A 17143-nucleotide genomic window follows, 5' to 3' on the forward strand; every position below is an offset into this window, starting at 1 on the left:
TGCTGAGTCATGGATAAGACTCTAAGCTCTGATTAGCTGTGGTCCCCAATTCTCAGCACAATTCTAAGAGCATTCATTCAAATTCAACAATATGTGGTAAGTGTCTTGGATGAATTAGGATTCCATGTGGATGCAAGGAACAGAGACCCACAATAACAGTGACTTAAACAAGACGTTTATTTCTCCCTCCAATAAAAATCCACAGGTATGCAGTTATGTAAACATCCACAGGCATGCAGTTAAGAGCTGTTTGGTGGCTGTGCCCTGTGAATTCCTTAGGGACCCAGACCTGTTCCACTTTAACCCTAAAGATTGATCCTTGTTGACAGTGACCAAGATGGCAGTTAGTGCCGCCTCACCTGCATACATGTGCATTTCAGGCAAAGGATGAAGAGAGAACTGGAGAAGAAAGGGCTAAAGAAGATTCTAGGAGCTGACATATAGCACTTTCACTTACATCCCTTTGGCCAGAGCATGTGGCTACAAAGGATGCTGAGAGATGTGGCCTTTATCCTGTGTGGCCATATGCCCAGCTCAGCCACAGGAATGACATTGCTTTGAAAGAAGGGGAGGATGGAAACTGAGCAACTTAGCAGTCCCCTTTCCACTTTTACTTGTGCTGAATTCGTAAACATGTGGGCAGCTTTCCTCTCCTCTGAGAGGAAGCAAACACTTCTCCTGAGGTTCTTGTTTTGGCAGGTTGGCTGGACAGGCACCCCACTTGACTGCTCAACTATGAAACTGCAGTTCCAGAGAAGAGAACAGGTCTGAATTAAGCACCCTCAGCCAGTTGGTCAGCATCTCCTTTTCTTCTGAGAGTAGCTGCTGAGATTCAGACCCATGCCAACTGAGTAGCAATGTGTTTGGCTATTGGGTAGGGCGTAACCCTATCTACGTCCCTTGATAGTGAGGAATTTCATAAAGGCTCAGCCCATCATCAGGAACATGCTGGTCTTGCTTAGAGCTGTTTCAGAAGTGTTCACAGGGTCCTGAGAATTTTGTGAGCACTTCTTTACCGCTTCTCTTGCCTCCTCTTTTAGTTGGTGTTGAGTTCACTGCACGAAGGGTCCCAGGAGTCCTCTTTCCCCTTGGTTTTTCTACTCCTTTCCTTTTCTGCTCTTTCTACCACCTCCTACTACTGGGCCTCTTTGTATCTGTGCTCCACCATGGGAAATAAGTTTTGTTTGCCCCAGATCTTCCCATTTCCCAGAGTGGAGCCCTTATAATTCACGATGTTTACTGAACTTGATCTCTGCCCTTTCAAGGGATGGAACTCAGATAATGAAAGATATAGGGAGGGAAACATTGCTTAAATCTGTGAGTGGGCATTAGGATGGGCCTAAGTGTCCTAAGACAGATTAGCTTGCCATGGCAGGTTGTGAGCTCCCCATGTGTGGAGAAGTTTAAGCAGGTGTGAAATAATCGTTGGGTGGAGGAGAGTTCAGGGACTTCATGTTTCTGGAGAGCAATTAAGTTCAATGGCTTCTACTCCCAGTCTGACCTGTGCTTCTGTGAGCATGAAAAATATATATTGTGTTGCAATGTGCATTCTTGAGGGAAAGAAGATAAAAGGGCAAATGGTCATGGGCGGTTGTCAAGGGTAGTGGCAAAGAGTACTGGTTCCCCAGCCAGACCACCAGCGTCCAAATTCTGGCTGCACATCATTTCTGCAACCCTGGACAAGTCAGTGCTCTTTCTGTGTATCTATCCATCTGTGTTATGGGAGTTGCAGATTTTTTACTTCATAGGATATTGTGAAGATTAAGTATTACAATGTATGTAAAACACTCATAACAGTTCCAAGCACACAGTAAGCACTCAATAATCCTAATTCTTATGATTATTATTGTTACATATATTAATGTATCTAGCAAAAACAATATTAGAATTGTTAGTATTATAATAATTATTGTCATCATTGATGGGGAAGGAAAAATGAAGCCCACCTGGGTTGACAGGCAAGACTCTCCAGACAGTAAAACGATTAAAAACCAAGTTGTATCTGTCTGTGCTCCTTTGGATTCAACTGACTAACACCCAGGCGAAGGGAAAATATATTGGCTTTTTTTTTTTTTTTTTTTTTTTGAGATGGAATCTCACACTGTTGCCCAGGCTGGAGTGCAATGGCACAATCTCGGCTCACTGCAACCTCTGCCTCCCAGCGATTCTCCTACCTCAGCCTCCCATGTAGCTGGGATTACAGGCGCCTGCCACCATGCCCAGCTAATTTTTGTATTTTTAGTAGAGACGGGGTTTCACCACATTGGCTGAGCTGGTCTCAAATTCCCGACCTCAAGTGATCCACCAGCTTTGGCCTCCCAATGTATTAGCTTTTGTAAGTAAGAAGGGCAAAGGAGTAGCCGAGGATCTGGGAAGCAGGAACTGGAGATTGAATGGCACGGTGTCCCCAGCAGCCAGCATGCTCTGTCTTCCCCTCTGTTTGTTTGGGCCTTGCAGGAGGGTAGGTTCTCAGCAGAGCCTTGAAGGCCAGGTATTTGAGAGCCAGGCATATAGAGCAGAGGGAGAGCATGAGTGAGCCACTGGGAGTGGGGACAGGAATGGCAGGAACCTATCCGAGGCACCATGCTGAGCTGTGAAGCTGGAGGGCAGAGCAGGTTGTGACCTGAAAAAGCCACCCAAGGCCACATGTTCCTGAGTGACAGGAAGGACATGTGATATGCTGGGCCTTGGCCCATGCTGTCTCCTCTGCCTGTCTCATTTTCTCCTCTTTTCCACCTGGTGAATGCATCCTTCAAGGCCCAGTTAATGCATCACCTACTTTGTCAAGCTTTTCTCACCACCCATATCAGTTGAAAATTGCATTAGGCTATGATCATAACAGAGGCTTAAGCCCATAACAAGCAATCTGGAGCCGGATATTCCAGAAGTGATGTAGTCTTTCCGTTGTGCCCCCTGGGACCCAGGCAATGTCTCTCTTTCTGCACACTCAGACATACTATTGTCCCTGTGGACACAGGATTACTGCTCTGCCTATAGCATCATATACCTTGTGGTAGGTAGAATAATGGACCCCCAGAGATGTCCACACGCTAAGCCTCAGAACCTGTGAATATGGTAGGTTCCATGGCAAAGAGGAATTAAAATTACAGATGGAATTAAGGTTTCCAAACAGCTGACCTTAAAATAGGGAGATTGGCATCCTGGATTATCTGGGTGCATTTGTATAACCACAGGATCTTTAAAAGTGGAAGAGGGAGGCAGAAATCAGAAGGAGGGGTGGGGGTGGCTACAGGGAAGGTCAGAGAGATGCAACAGTGCTGGCTTTGAAGATGGAGGAAGGGAGCCACAAGGCGCGGAGCGTTGGTGACATCAGGGAGCTGAAAAAGGCAAGGAAATGCATTCTCCCTTAGAGCCTGCATAAGGGAACACAACGCTGCCAGCACCTTGATTCTAGCCTGGCAACCCCCGTGTCAGACTGACATACAGAAATGTAAGATAATAAATTGAGACTGTTGTCAGCCACTAAGTTTGTTGTAGTTGTTACAGCAGGAATTGGAAATGAATGCATCTCTTTAGCACCAGGTCCCTGTACCTGGCAGGAAGGAGGGAAAGGCAAATGTTACTTAAGCCAATGTTCCTTTCCTTTTTTTTTCTTTTTTGAGACAAGGTCTCACTCTGTCACGCAGACTGCAGTACAGTGCTGTGATCGTTGCTCACTGCAGTCTTGAACTCCCAGGCTCAGATGATCTTCCCACCTTAGCCTCCAGAGTAGCTAGAACTAAGGATATGTGTCACCATGCCCAGCTAATTTTGTATTATTTGTAGAGATGGGGGTCTTGTCTTGCCATGTTGCTCAGGCTGGTCTCGTTCCGCTGGGCTCAAGCAATCCTCCAGCCTCAGTCTCCCAAAGTGCTAAGATTACAGGCATGAGCCACCGCACCCAGCCCTCCTTTCCCTTTTAGGGAGTTGTCTGGAAGTCCCTTCTGATCATTTTTACTTACATCTCATTGACCAGTGCTGTCCTGTGACCAGCTTTATCTTCAGTGGAAATTGGGATACATATTTTTTTCAGGCGGGCACATTGCCATCCCCAACCAAATAAGGATTCTGTTAGTTTGGAAGAGTGGGAGAATTGATATTGAGAAGACCACTCAACGTCCCCACCACACACTCACAGGCAGAACCGACTATTCTACAGCACGTTGTTCTTTCCTCTATTACTGCTATTTTTGGTTTGTATTGTAATTTATGTGTTCACATGACTGTTTGCATTACTTGACCAAAAAGTCTCATGAGCAGACACTGTGTCTGATTTATTTCTCCATCCCCAGTTGTCAGCACAGTGCCTGATACAGAGAAGGTGTTTGCATGAAGTTGGATGGATGAATGTCTAAATAAACTTTGAAATAAGAACATGATCGATGCACTTCCCAGAGCGAGAGGTCCTTTATATTTTCTTGTGAGGATGATCTATTGGGATTAGATAGATTTTATAAGACCATTTGGCCATGATTGCAACCTCATCTCCAGTAAATTAAACCTACACAGCTGCAGTGTGTCACCTTTCCTTACGGCTTATTACGGTTTGTTTTTTGCTCAGAAGGAACTGAGCAAGCAGGTTAGGGACTGTTATGTGCACCTGCCACAGCCTACGGATCCTCGATTAACCTTGCGTATAAATTACACTTCCTGCCCAGTCTTTATTTTTAGCACAGCAATATCTATTTGGCTCTTCCAGAGAAGACTGCATTAGATTTCAGTCATGAAACTACAAAACAGTGGCATCTGCAGCCTGGTTGGGATGACTGTTGTTAACCCCATGACACTCTGTTCCTTGGGAAGCTCCTTTGCCCCAGGACTCAGGTTTTCCTGAGAAAGAGAGCAGCCTGGACTGACCACACCCTCAGAGCCTGGCCCAAGACCACATGTGAACTTATAGAAAAATCTGCATTGGATCTGACATAAACTCTCCATTTCCTTCATTCATTCCATTTGGGTTGAAACTCAGTTGTTGTTATCACAAAGGTTTCATTTCGTTTCTTTCTTTCTTTTTTTTTCTCTCCCTCTCTCTTTGTTCCTTCTCAGTTACGCAGTATCATGACCCAAATCTTTAGCACCTGAACTAGATAGCTGAGAGCCTTGAAACCCATAGGGCCAGGGCACGTTGTGGAGACAGGCCAGCCAGTGGGCATCAGTTCGCAGAGAATTCTTCACCACTTGGGGTTGATTCACTGGAAGAAGTGAGTTACTGAGAGACAGCCATCTTTGGCTTTCGTCAGCCATTTTTAACACGATCTGGTTTGTTTTAGAATCCCCTGTAGCGCGTAGCTCAGAGTCCAACCACACAAGCTCCATAAATGTTGGTTTTGAATTTAAATAGATGTTGGGGTGCTCCCATTTCCCCTTCACTAGACATGTAGGAAGATGAGGCCCTGGCCCCTCTTTCATGCCACAGCCTGGGAGATGCTGCCTTCTCAGCAGAAAGCCTCAGGAGGTATTTTGAAAAGGGAATTTATTGTTTTCGTTCTGGTTAGATAAGTAATAAATGAATTTTTTAAATTGGGAAAATATTGAAAATTATTTTTTAAAAATGAAATCACCTTTAATTCCATTACTCAGAGACAACTATCACTGATATTTTTCTGTTTTTTCAGTCTTAATCCTTATGAAGGAGTGCCCTGTTTCCCTCCAGATTTCTCAGAGGATTGAAGATTAGGGAAGGGAGGAGATGGTGCCTTATGTTCTTTCTAATCATTTAGCTTCAGGCATTATTGGGATATATAAAAATACATATAACACACATATAGATATATGTGTATATGTATTATATAATGGGGTATACATTATTAGGATATATATTAGTAGGATATAAATATATATATATTACATAATGTACACACACTTATATTTGACCTGTACCAGTTCATTATTACCACAATAATGCTAGATAACACACCCTCAAATTCAGTGGCTTAAACCCAAAGTTATTTATTCTTGCCCACACTTCTGTGAGTAGGCTGGGCATTTGCTGATTTGACTGGGCTTAGCTGAGTGGCTCTAATTTCAGGTGCATCTGAACTATATAGCTGAGAGCCCTGAAACCCACTGTGCCTGTCTGTGGGTTGTCCTCAGGTCTATTCGGTATGTGTTCTTTCTGCAGTCCATGCTGACGGGGCAGCAGCTGCCCAGATAAGTTATTGTCTTGGCAATGGAAGGGGTGCAAGAGGACAAGCTCAACTGGGCAAGCACTTTTCAAGCCTCTGCTTCTGTCTTATCTGCTCACATCCTATTGGCTAAAGCAGGTCACATGGCTGTGGCCAGTGTCAAGGGACTGGGAAGTGTATCCCATCCACCATGAGCCTAGAGCAAATCACATGGTCAAGATTGACATCAGTGGCTTAGGGAAGCATGTACTTTTCCCATGGAAGTAAGGGAGGAAGGAAGGGAATATTTTTGAGAATAATGTAATCTTTTTTTTTTTTTTTTTTTTTTGAGATGGAGTCTCACTCTGTTGCCCAGGCTGAAGTGCAATGGCACAATCTGGGCTCACTGCAGCCTCTGTCTCCTGGGTTAAAGCGATTCTCCTGCCTCAGCCTCCAGAGTAGTTGGGATTACTGGTGTGCACCACCATGCCCAACTAATTTTTGTATTTTTAGTAGAGACGGGCTTTCACCGTGTTGGTGAGGCTGATCCCAAACTCCTAACCTCAGGTATCCACCCGTCTCGGCCTTCCAAAGTGCTGGAATTACAGGCATGAGCCGTTGCAACTGGCCCAAGAATAATATAATCTACTGCACACCCTAAATATCTGCTAAAGTACTCTGTTCTTTGAGATTAAAATCGAATTTACTCAGGCCAGGTGCAGTGGCTCACACCTGTAATCACACCTCAAATAAACAAATAAATAAATAAATAAATAAATAAATAAATAAATAAATAAATAAAATAAAATAAAATCTGCTCAGAGCCCACCTGGTTGGTGGTAGCATCCAGTCTACACAGGGAACCTGTAGTCCAGAGCTCCTCTACTCATTGAATTAATTCAGTTTATGGATAATTTGACTGTCTCATGTGTTGTTCCTATTTCACACTCATATCGCTTTACTCACTCCCCCCAAAATAATTTACATGGATGTGTGTAGAAGATTTTCTGAACATCTGGAATGGCAAAGAAGTTTTATATCTCTATGTTCGTACCTCTAGATTGGTCAGCCCCCCTCTGTAAATTCTCTTTGCATCTCGCCCACACACAGCCTCTCAAGTCAAAGCTTGCTGAAAAATTCACTCTTGTCTCCAAAATTCTGAAAGTCTGATCTTGGCTGGGCCACACCATTTTGCAACTTAGCTCAGCTTTTAAAATTCATTCAATGTAGGTGTATTGAGCATTTGTGCCCTCCGTCTGAGGAATTTATAATCTAGTAGGGGAAATTAGTAGTTTACATTACTATTTGGAGCCAGAAAATTCTTTGTTGTAGGGTGCCATCTGATGCATTGTGGGATGTTTACCAGCATCCCTGACCTCTACCCAGTAACACCAGTCCCATCCCCTTGAGCTTTGGACAACCAAAATATCTCTAGACATTGCCAAATATCCCCTGAGGGACAAGATTACCTCAGTTGAGAGTCACTGCTCTAGTATATAGTAGACTTGATAAGACTTCTAATAAAACAAAATAATGTGCTAAGAAATGTTCAGAGGGGAGTGATGTTATTTCCTGGCAATGAAATCTGTGAACGCCTCATGACAGGTGGCGTCTGAGCTGAGACGTCAATAATGGTTAGGAGTTGGAGTTGAGTTTCCTAGAGGAGGAAAAGACACAGGTACATGTGGGCAAATAAGAGTGGCTCTGTTTGACTAATGCATAAAGTGAAATAGGCACATTGGTAGAGTGGAGTTGATAGGTACTGGGAGGCTAGATACCATGAGGTCTTATAAGCTGTAGGACTTCTACTTTTACCCTGAGTGAAATGACAAATATATCAGAGCTGTGTTCATTGGGAGGGGGTTCATTTGGATATAGGGCTTGCCTTCATAATCCAAAGTAATTGCTGCAAAGACTTATCCCTCAGAAGTCATTTTTCTGACACCCAGGAAGGAAACAGAAAGGGCCTCTGAGGGGCACAGTATGTCACTAAATAAATTCATGCCTGGATCTTGGTGTTCCTTACCTTTCAGAAAACCCCACTCTGAACTCCTTATTTTATGTCTAAGTCTAATGGCCAGTTCCCAAGAGCAGATTAAAAGATGGAAAAAGAGGGCCAGGCATGGTGGCTTACACCTGTAGTCTCAGCACTTTGGGAGCCTGAGGCAGGAGGATCGCTTGAGCCCAGGAGTTTGAGACTCACCTGGGCAACATAGTGAGACCTCGCCTCTACAAAAAAAAATTTTAAATTAGCTGGGCATGGTGGTGTGTGCCTTTAGTCCCAGCTCCTTGGGAAGCTGAGGTGGGAGGTTTGCTTGAGCCCAGGAGGTAGAAGCTGCAGTGAGCTATGATCGTTCCACTACACTCCAGCCTGGGTAACAGAGTGAGACCCTATCTCAAAAAAAAAAAAAAAAAAAGATGGAAAAGGAGGAAGGCAAGGGAGGGGACTCATAGGCAGACACAGACTCAGCAGCAAAGCTTCTAGCATGACACGGTGGAAAGACAACAAAAGAAAATGTGAATGAATTAGTGATTGAATGAATGAACCAATGAATAAATTCAGATCAAATAATTCAAGAGGCACAGCAGTCTAGAGTTTTAGCAAGAGAACATTTATCCCTTCATTATTTCTGAAGACATTGCTGCATATCAGTGCCATCCTATGCCAATATATGCGATCTTTAACAAGGTGGGGGATGTGGGGAACACGTCAGAACCCATGTGGTGAGAGTTGCTCAATGGTTAGGAGCAGGTCTAGAGTCGGAGCACCTGGCTTGAATCCTTGCTTCAGGGCTCTGCGGCAGTAAAGCCTGCTTTGCTAGGTTACTTCACCTTGCCAAGCCCTACTGATCTCATCAGTAAAATGGGGATTCCCTACTCACAGGGTCATTGGGAAGTTTGAATGAAATAATCCACATGAATTCTTAGCTAAGTTCCTGGCACAGAATAAGTGCTCAGTAAACACTGGTGGTAATTATTATCATTTCACTGAAAGAATATGGCTGTTGAGACTTTCCCCAAATCATAGCTGCAGCTGCTGTCCTGGAATATTTCCAGAGTCTCCAGGCAGTGCTGAAATTTCCCTTTTATAAAATACATAGGATGGCTGTGAAAACTGAGGAAAGTTCCAGAAGGCAGGGGCAATTGCATCTGTCTTCTTCATTTCCCCTCTTTTTGGCAGTAGAATCCAGGCCACAGACAGAGAGGACAGCAGGCTCCCAAGGGTACTGGCCACCAGCTATTTCTTGGCAACACACTTCCTTTGAGCAAGAATGGCCCTTTACCTTTTGGCCAACCTGAGAGAGCAGTTATTCTGAGCTGGCCAGGAGAATATGAAGCTATTTTCCTTTTGATATTATGTCCTATGCTATGTAAATATAATATCCCTCCAAATAAGAAAGGTGCTCATGCATAGGGCTGGCAGGGAGACATCGAAGCATGTTGCACAGTGGTGGCTGTGAACCAGGGGAGGCAGTGCTGTGTTGCTTTCCCTTGACCAATATCTACCCAGTGGCAGAGCTGGAAACACAGGATGCTCTGTAATGGAAAACCTTGGCCTGGCTCCTCAGCATAATGTAAAACGAAGGCTGCCAGGAAGGTACAAATCGCCCAACAGGAAGAAACTGCTCTCTTGCCCGTGGATGGCAGGACAATAAAGTAACTTGTCCTTTGTTTGTGTGTTTTCCAGGCTGGAGCAAGAAATACAAACGCTAGAAAGTGAAGAGTCCCAGATATCTGCCAAAGAGCAAATCATCCTAGAGAAACTGAAGGAGACAGAAAAATCCTTCAAGGACTTTCAGAAGGTGAAAAAAACAAACATGATTTCTCGAGGTTATGTCCATGGGGAAGTAAGGTCTAGCAAAATGGTGCCAACTGGGAAACAGGCCAGTTGGCATTGATGAGAAATCTGAGCCACGAACTCTATGAAATGAGAGGCAGATGTGTGAGGACTAGGGGCCATCCTGAAGCTGAGCATGGCATATCTTTGGGTGTGGGACCATCTGGCCTGCTGCAAGGCATAGGGAAGAGTCATGAGATTACCCCATCTGCCTGCTGTCCAGATCCCTGATATACCCTGTGCCTGAAAAGCCTTCTCTTATTGGACTCTAGAATTCTAAAACCAATTCTGATGAAGCAGAATAAACATGCTCTTTGTGGCTATAATTATAGTTTGCTTTTTGAGTCTTTCGTTATAAAAAGGCCAGAAGCAACACCCTATGAAGTGGACATGAATTCCAAATACAAAGAGTGTAAATCCATGAAATTTTACTATATATAAAAACAGATGGTGCTGTATATCAAAGAGTAGAGTTTGTAAAACCAGTAGCTCTGAACAAACATCTCAGGACCTCCCTCCATTTTATAACTGTTTCTGCAGTACCTGAGTGACAGAAAAGCAATCTAATGAAATCAATTTAGGATGTGATTTTCTGATATCATTCTCCAACATGACCAAGGATATTTGCTAGATCATTGAAATAAATCTCTATTGGGAGAAATTTAGTATAAGTTGGGAATGGTAATTTTGGAACTCTACACAAATTGTCCAGAAGAAAAGAGATCATCGCATTTTCCCAGCACAGTCAAATTCTGGGTCTGGGATGGGAGAAAGATGGGTTAAGTCTTTAAAGATGGGAAAAGATGGGCTTGTACCCCCACATGTAGAGTAACGCTCTGCCTTGTTTTTGTTCCTACAGGGTTTCTCCAGTACGGATGGAGGTAAGTGCTCTCTACCCCGACTGTAGATGAATGTTTTGATCCTGTTCAGCTTAGGGGGTTTCATTAACAGGGGCGTAAGGAAGAGGTACTGTGTTGATTTGTAAAGGCATCAGAAGAAGTAGCAGCACTGGTTGCAGGCCACTGAGGAGGCCCACATTCCAAGCCTTCCCTGCCTCTCTTCTTCAGGAACTGTCTCTTGGCTCACTGTTTATCCTCTTACCAAATTGGCCTGGCTCTTCTCCTTCCCATTAGGTCCCAACGCTCACTGCTTAGGCCTCTCTTGAAAGGTACCCGGCAAAGAAGAGTACTAACATCAGGACCAGGTCCCTCGTAGGGATGAGCCCATTTGTCCTAGTGGTTAGGTCCTCAGGTTGAAACACACGTGAGAAGTTTAGGAAATTTTGGAGAAACATTTGGTGTTTGGAAAACCTTTCTACAGTCTCTGGATTTTCTTTGCTTTCTCTCTCTCTCTCTGATCAGACAACTGTAGTTTCTTCCATAGAAACAGGGCTGGGCAAAACTTCCCTCCCTGTGTGGGATCGTTGGTTCAGAGCATAGGAAGGTAGGAGCAGGGTCCTGGCTTCCTGGTGGCAAGAGCAGGTCTTTTGCCTTCTCTCCTTTCCCTACCTTTCCTCTGTCCTCTCCTCTCCTTACCTGGACTGTGGGGATGAACTTGAGATTGTGTATTTCTCACCCTTCACCTTGCTCCCTATCTTCAACTGCAAACCCATGATTCCTACTTGCATTTGGCCCTCAGCTAGATCTGCTTTACAATGCAGGGACTTGTTGGAAAGACCAGATATTATGTGCTCACCTGGCTGTGAGAAAGTCACACTCTAGGGCTGGGTGTGGTGGCTCAGGTCTGTAATCCCAGCACTTTGGGAGGCTGATGTGGGAGGATCCCTTGAGCCCAGAAGTTCAAGGCTGCAGTGAGCTATGGTCACACCAGTGCACTCCAGCCTGGGTGATAGCAAGGTCTTGTATTAAAAACAAACAAGAAAGATCAGCCTCTAGACTAGGAAGATGATCAGGAGCCAGGATAAGAATTGGCGTCAGTGTTTTCCCAGTGTCATTTGGAAATATTTGGGGAAAAGTTAAAAAATGTGTTTTTCAGGCCGGGCACAGTGACTCATGCCTGTAATCCCAGCACTTTGGGAGGCCGAGGCGGGCGGATCACGAGGTCAGGAGATCGAGACCATCCTGGCTGACACGGTGAAACCCCGTCTCTACTAAAAATACAAAAAATTAGCCGGGCGTGGTGGCGGGCGCCTGTAGTCCCAGCTACTTGGGAGGCTGAGGCAGGAGAATGGCGTGAACCCAGGAGGCAGAGCTTGCAGTGAGTGGAGATCATGCCACTGCACTCCAGCCTGGGCAACAGAGTGATACTCCATCTCAAAAAAAAAAAAAAAAAAAGTGTTTTTCTGGATCAGTCAAAAGTATTTGCATGAAGGATAGTTCTGACTTTGGCAAAAAAAAAAAAAAAAAAAAAAAAAAAAAAACCTGTGATTTTACATTTTTTTTCCCCTAGCAGGAGACCTGAATTTTGTCTCCCCAGGGGATCTTTAGGAAGGTACTAAATTAAACTTCATGCACTGAGTGCAAGTAGGCAGGGCCAAGTCATGTCCAAGCCAGCAAGGACTCCAGGAAAAGTGAATCTACCATAGTTCTAGGAAGTCTCTATGGTGTGACCAAGTCAGGGCACTTGTTCTGGGCTTTGGGGGTGGGGCACAGATTGAGGAAGTGGCCGTGGGGAATTGTGGGTACAGTGTGTGGAGGATGGCAGGCTTCCCTGAGTCTGGGAAGACCTGAGACATGCCGCACAATTAGCAATAACACAGTGCATGTCGGGCTGGGATGCGGTATAGGACACTAACCCATGAACACCTACCCAAAGAGTGCACGTTGGCCTTTTACGCTTTCACTTCTTTTTTCCCTTCCCTTCTCAAATCAGGAATTTCTCTAGACGTCTCTCTGATAACTAGGAAAGGGAAAGAGCCTGTATGTCATGTTCCTGAGAAGTCTGTGTGGGGCGTGGAGACCTGTCATACTCTATGACTTGTTAAGAAGCAAAAATGCAGCCGCATCATAAACTCTCACCACCTTTCTCATTTTTATCTCAAACTTCTTTCATTTTCTTCTGCATTGCTTCCCATTATTTTCACTCATCCACCTAAGCCGTTCGTAGAAGTGGTAAGAAGCCTAGTCATAACTGAAAAGAGCCTGCAGAGAAAGTTACCCGCAGACTCCATCCTCCAGGATGGGTAAGCTCAGGCTTAAGAGGATGCAAAAGTCTTAGGGATCTCATTTCTTAGGAAATGGCCCAGGGAAGAGTTTCTGTGGTTTTACCTGTCACCCTGGATTATAATTCCTGCCATCTGTGGTTATCACCAAGCCTGAGTGACCTCTTTATCATACTACATCTATTAGCAAAGAAAGAAGTTTGAAGGTGGGAACACATACATCCCAGACTGTGATTGATGTATATAGAGCCACACTGTGGTGAAGCACATTCCAGTTGAGGAACTTTGGGATGTCTCTTTATCTTCTCATTCTTCAATTCCAAGGCCCCGAGTTGCCAAGACCCTCTTAGAATCAACCAACTTGCTACAAAAAAACAGCAAGATATTATTATAGAACAATGATGACTTAAGAAACACTGTTAATTTCTGATGCATGCAGATTACAGAATCCAGATCTAGTTAGGATTATATAACTATACAGACACTGCAGATAAGCAGCAAAAGCATCCCAACTTACGAGGTGCTGTGAGATACTTGCTGGTGTTTGTGTGTGTAATGACCCCATCTCAGGTACCCTAAGTGTGTCCCTCTATGCATGGCAGAGGAAATAGAGATACCGTACTGCTGGATCACCAGTGGCTTTTGATTACATGATAGCCTGGGCAATCAAGAGCAATTTATTCTTTTTTTTTTTTTTGAGACAGAGTCTCTCTGTCGCACAGGCTGGAGTGCAGTGGCCGGATCTCGGCTCACTGCAAGCTCCGCCTCCCGGGTTTACGCCATTCTCCTGCCTTAGCCTCCCGAGTAGCTGGGACTACAGGTGCGCCACCTCGCCCGGCTAGTTTTTTGTATTTTTTAGTAGAGATGGGGTTTCACCAGGTTAGCCAGGATGGTCTCGATCTCCTGACCTCGTGATCCGCCCGTCTCGGCCTCCCAAAGTGCTGGGATTACAGGCTTGAGCCACCGCACCCGGCAAGAGCAATTTATTCTACTCATGAGTAGAATCTCCTGGTCATATACATTCTGACACTCCCTCTCTTCCCCTGCTAATACACATTGTTGTTATATAGCAGAACCCTCATCTATTGGGTGGGTTGTTTTCACTGTCTTAGGCATAATGTCTTGTACAACTATAAATTGAATATAGCATATCTTTGGTGCTAATTCTTCTCTTTACCCACTGAGGTGATGCAAAACTCTTGGCAAGAACAGGCAAAGGAAAATGTCTGTCCTGGGCCTATCTCAGTCCTTGGTGTATGATATTGATCTTCTTAGCTTCTGATCCCATACCAGTCTGTGGTAGCTTAGAGCCTTTCCCACATCAAAACCTTCATACCGGTTATTCGCAAACCTCAATCTTCAGTTGCCTATAAATTACGTGTTTGTTTGTTTGTTTGTTTTGAGATGGAGTTTCACTCTTGTCACCCAGGCTGGAGTGCAGTGGCGCAATCTCAGCTCACTGCAAGTTCCACCTCCCAGGTTCAAGCCATTCTCCTGCCTCAGCCCTGCAAGTAGCTGGGATTACAGGCGTGAGCCACAGTGTCCAGCCTAAGTTATGTTTTAAGAAGAGTTTTCATCAATTTTGTTTCTCTGGCTTTAGCTCTTTCGATTCTTCATAGCTACTGTAAATATTTCAGCAGGATTAGAGCTAAGAAGCAGCACTCATCTTTAATTTCTACTCTATAGTGACTGCTTTCCACCTTCTCTGGCAGCAGAGAGAAGAGTGGTAGACTATTCTGACTGAGGCAGGAAGGGGGCAGCTTATTGATTGAGGCCACCTGAAGAACTTTTTCCCATTGAAGTTTTGGTAGGCCTGTTTGTTACTCTTTGTGCTGGTCTATCAGACACTTCCTGTCTATATAACCTTAGGGTTTAGTACTTAATGATATGTTGAGGGAGCTGCTCTGTCCTCTTTCTGATGCCCCATTCTCCACTCCCTTGTCTCTCTCTCTCTTTTTTTTTGAGTTAGGATCTTACTCTGTCACCCAGGCTGGAGTGCAGTGGCATGATCTCAGCTCACTGCAACCTCCACCTCCAGGGTTCAAGTGATTCTGTCTCAGCCTCCCAAGTGGCTGGGACCACAGGCACGCACCACCAGGCCCGACTAATTTTTGCATTTCAGAAAAGACAGGGTTTCGCCATGTTGGCTGTGCTGGTCTCAAACTCCTGACCTCAAGTGGTCTGCCTGCCTCGGCCTCCCAAAGTGCTGATATTACAGGTGTGAGCTACTGTGCCCAGCCCATTCCCTTATCTCTTAACAGAAGCCATGTAGCCCAATTCTCCAAGTGCCGTAGCCTTCAAGACTGTAGCCAGTAAACATCTGGCAAAAGTAACTCCATCATCCACTCCCATCTGGCAGGGAGCTGTCTCCTGGAGGAGGCTGAGACATAAGTCCTGGGAATCACATGTTCTTTCAGATGGAAAATTCCTTGTCTGTAAGTAGTTTTTTTTTTTTTTCCCCCCTGCTAAAACATTGAGTATGCAGACACACATGTGACTAGTCCATGAGATCTCACTTGGGCTCCAGCCTCCATCTTATTTGAATGCAGAAAGTCAAATTCACCAAGATCCCATTCCACAGACTGCTGGAAATTATCAGTGAATCTTGGAAGTTCTACAGATCTGCTCTGGTCATCCCTTCTTTCCTAAACTGTCCCTGTAGTCCTAGATTACTGCTTTGGTCTTCCCACGGACAGTTGGCACCCACCTGCCCCAACCCTCTCAGGACCACTGACCTCAAGCTGCTGCTCTTTCTAGTTCTGCCTTGTGCTGGTTTGGGGCACAGACCCTTCCCACAGCCTCCCACAGTGGGAGTTAAAGGAAAGAGAAGACTGTGACCTAAGTTTAAGAATCATGGAGGTGGCTCACGCCTGTAATCCCAGGATTTTAGGAGGCTGAGGCAGGCAGATCACAAGGTCAGGAGATCGAGACTATCCTGGCTAACACAGTGAAACCCTGTCTCTACTAAAAATACAAAAAATTAGCTGGGCGTTGTGGCAGGTGCCTGTAGTCCCAGCTACTCGGGAGGCTGAGGCAGGAGAATGGCATGAACCAGGGAGGCGGAGCTTGTAGTGAGCCGAGATAGCGCCACTGCACTCCAGCCTGGGTGACAGTGAGACTCCGTCTCAAAAAAAAAAAAAAAAAAAAAAAAAGAGAATCATGGAGGTGCAGTTCAACATGGAGAATAATGCGCAACTTCAGACATGTGACTACACTCACAGCCCCTGACTCAAATCCAAAACCATCTTCAGGGGGTCCCTGCAGGCTGCTTTCCAGCCATCTCCCAGCCTTGCAGTGAGGGGTGGCCTTCAACCATGTCTGCCTTATCCAGGATCCAAGCTCCAACACATACAAGGCATCTGAGATGGAAAGCAACTTAAGCCTCATTCCACCCTAAGTCCTGCCGTCCTAATCTTCCTTTCTCATTCCTTCTCCCCAAATGGCTAATATGGAAAAATCTTTTTTTTTTTTTTTTTTTTTTTTTTTTTTTGAGACGGAGTCTTACTCTGTTGCCCAGGCTGGAGTGCAGTGGCACAATCTTGGCTCACTGCAACCTCTGCCTCCTGGGTTCAAGTGATCCTCCTGCCTCAGCCCCTCTAGTAGCTGGGACTACAGGCATGTGCCACTATGCCCAGCTAATTTTTGTATTTTTAGTAGAGACAGGGTTTTGCTGTGTTGGCCAAGATGGTCTTGAACTCCTGACTTCAGGTGATCCACCCACCTTGGCCTTCCAAAGTGATGGGATTACAGGCATGAGCCACCGTGCCCAGCGAAAAATCTATTTTCTTAGATATACTCTACCTTTGCCTATGAACATAATGGTCTGATGTCAATACATTCTGGACTGTTCAGACTCACTTGCAAGTCAGCAAAAGGTCTGGTTGGTCTAGAACTGAACTAAGCCTAGTCCAGTGTCTGTTTGCAATCCTCTTCAGCAAGAAATGAAAAAGAAAGCTGCTAGAACGGAAACAGTACGAGTGGGAATGCAGAGGAGGGAAGAGGCTATGGAACAGATTGGATACCAGAAGAGGGAAGAGTGAAGGGTGCTGCTGAGGATCCCAGGTGAACTGTGGTGCTCAT

The 17143-nt window shown here is 45.0% G+C and overlaps 1 protein-coding gene across 6 annotated transcripts in view; it reads left to right on the forward strand.

The window, feature by feature from the left end:
- Positions 1-17143, forward strand: part of PALM2AKAP2 (PALM2 and AKAP2 fusion) — a 554929-nt gene that overhangs the window by 302036 nt on the left and 235750 nt on the right. For all 6 annotated transcript variants that reach the window (XM_010365583.2, XM_010365579.2, XM_010365578.2 and 3 more), the window contains 2 exons: positions 9793-9907; positions 10802-10823. In XM_010365583.2, the coding sequence (XP_010363885.1) occupies positions 9793-9907; positions 10802-10823 (137 nt within the window). The remainder of the gene's footprint in view (positions 1-9792; positions 9908-10801; positions 10824-17143) is intronic.

Source organism: Rhinopithecus roxellana, chromosome 16 (assembly GCF_007565055.1).
Source record: "Rhinopithecus roxellana isolate Shanxi Qingling chromosome 16, ASM756505v1, whole genome shotgun sequence".
Classification (NCBI taxonomy): Eukaryota; Metazoa; Chordata; class Mammalia; order Primates; family Cercopithecidae; genus Rhinopithecus; species Rhinopithecus roxellana.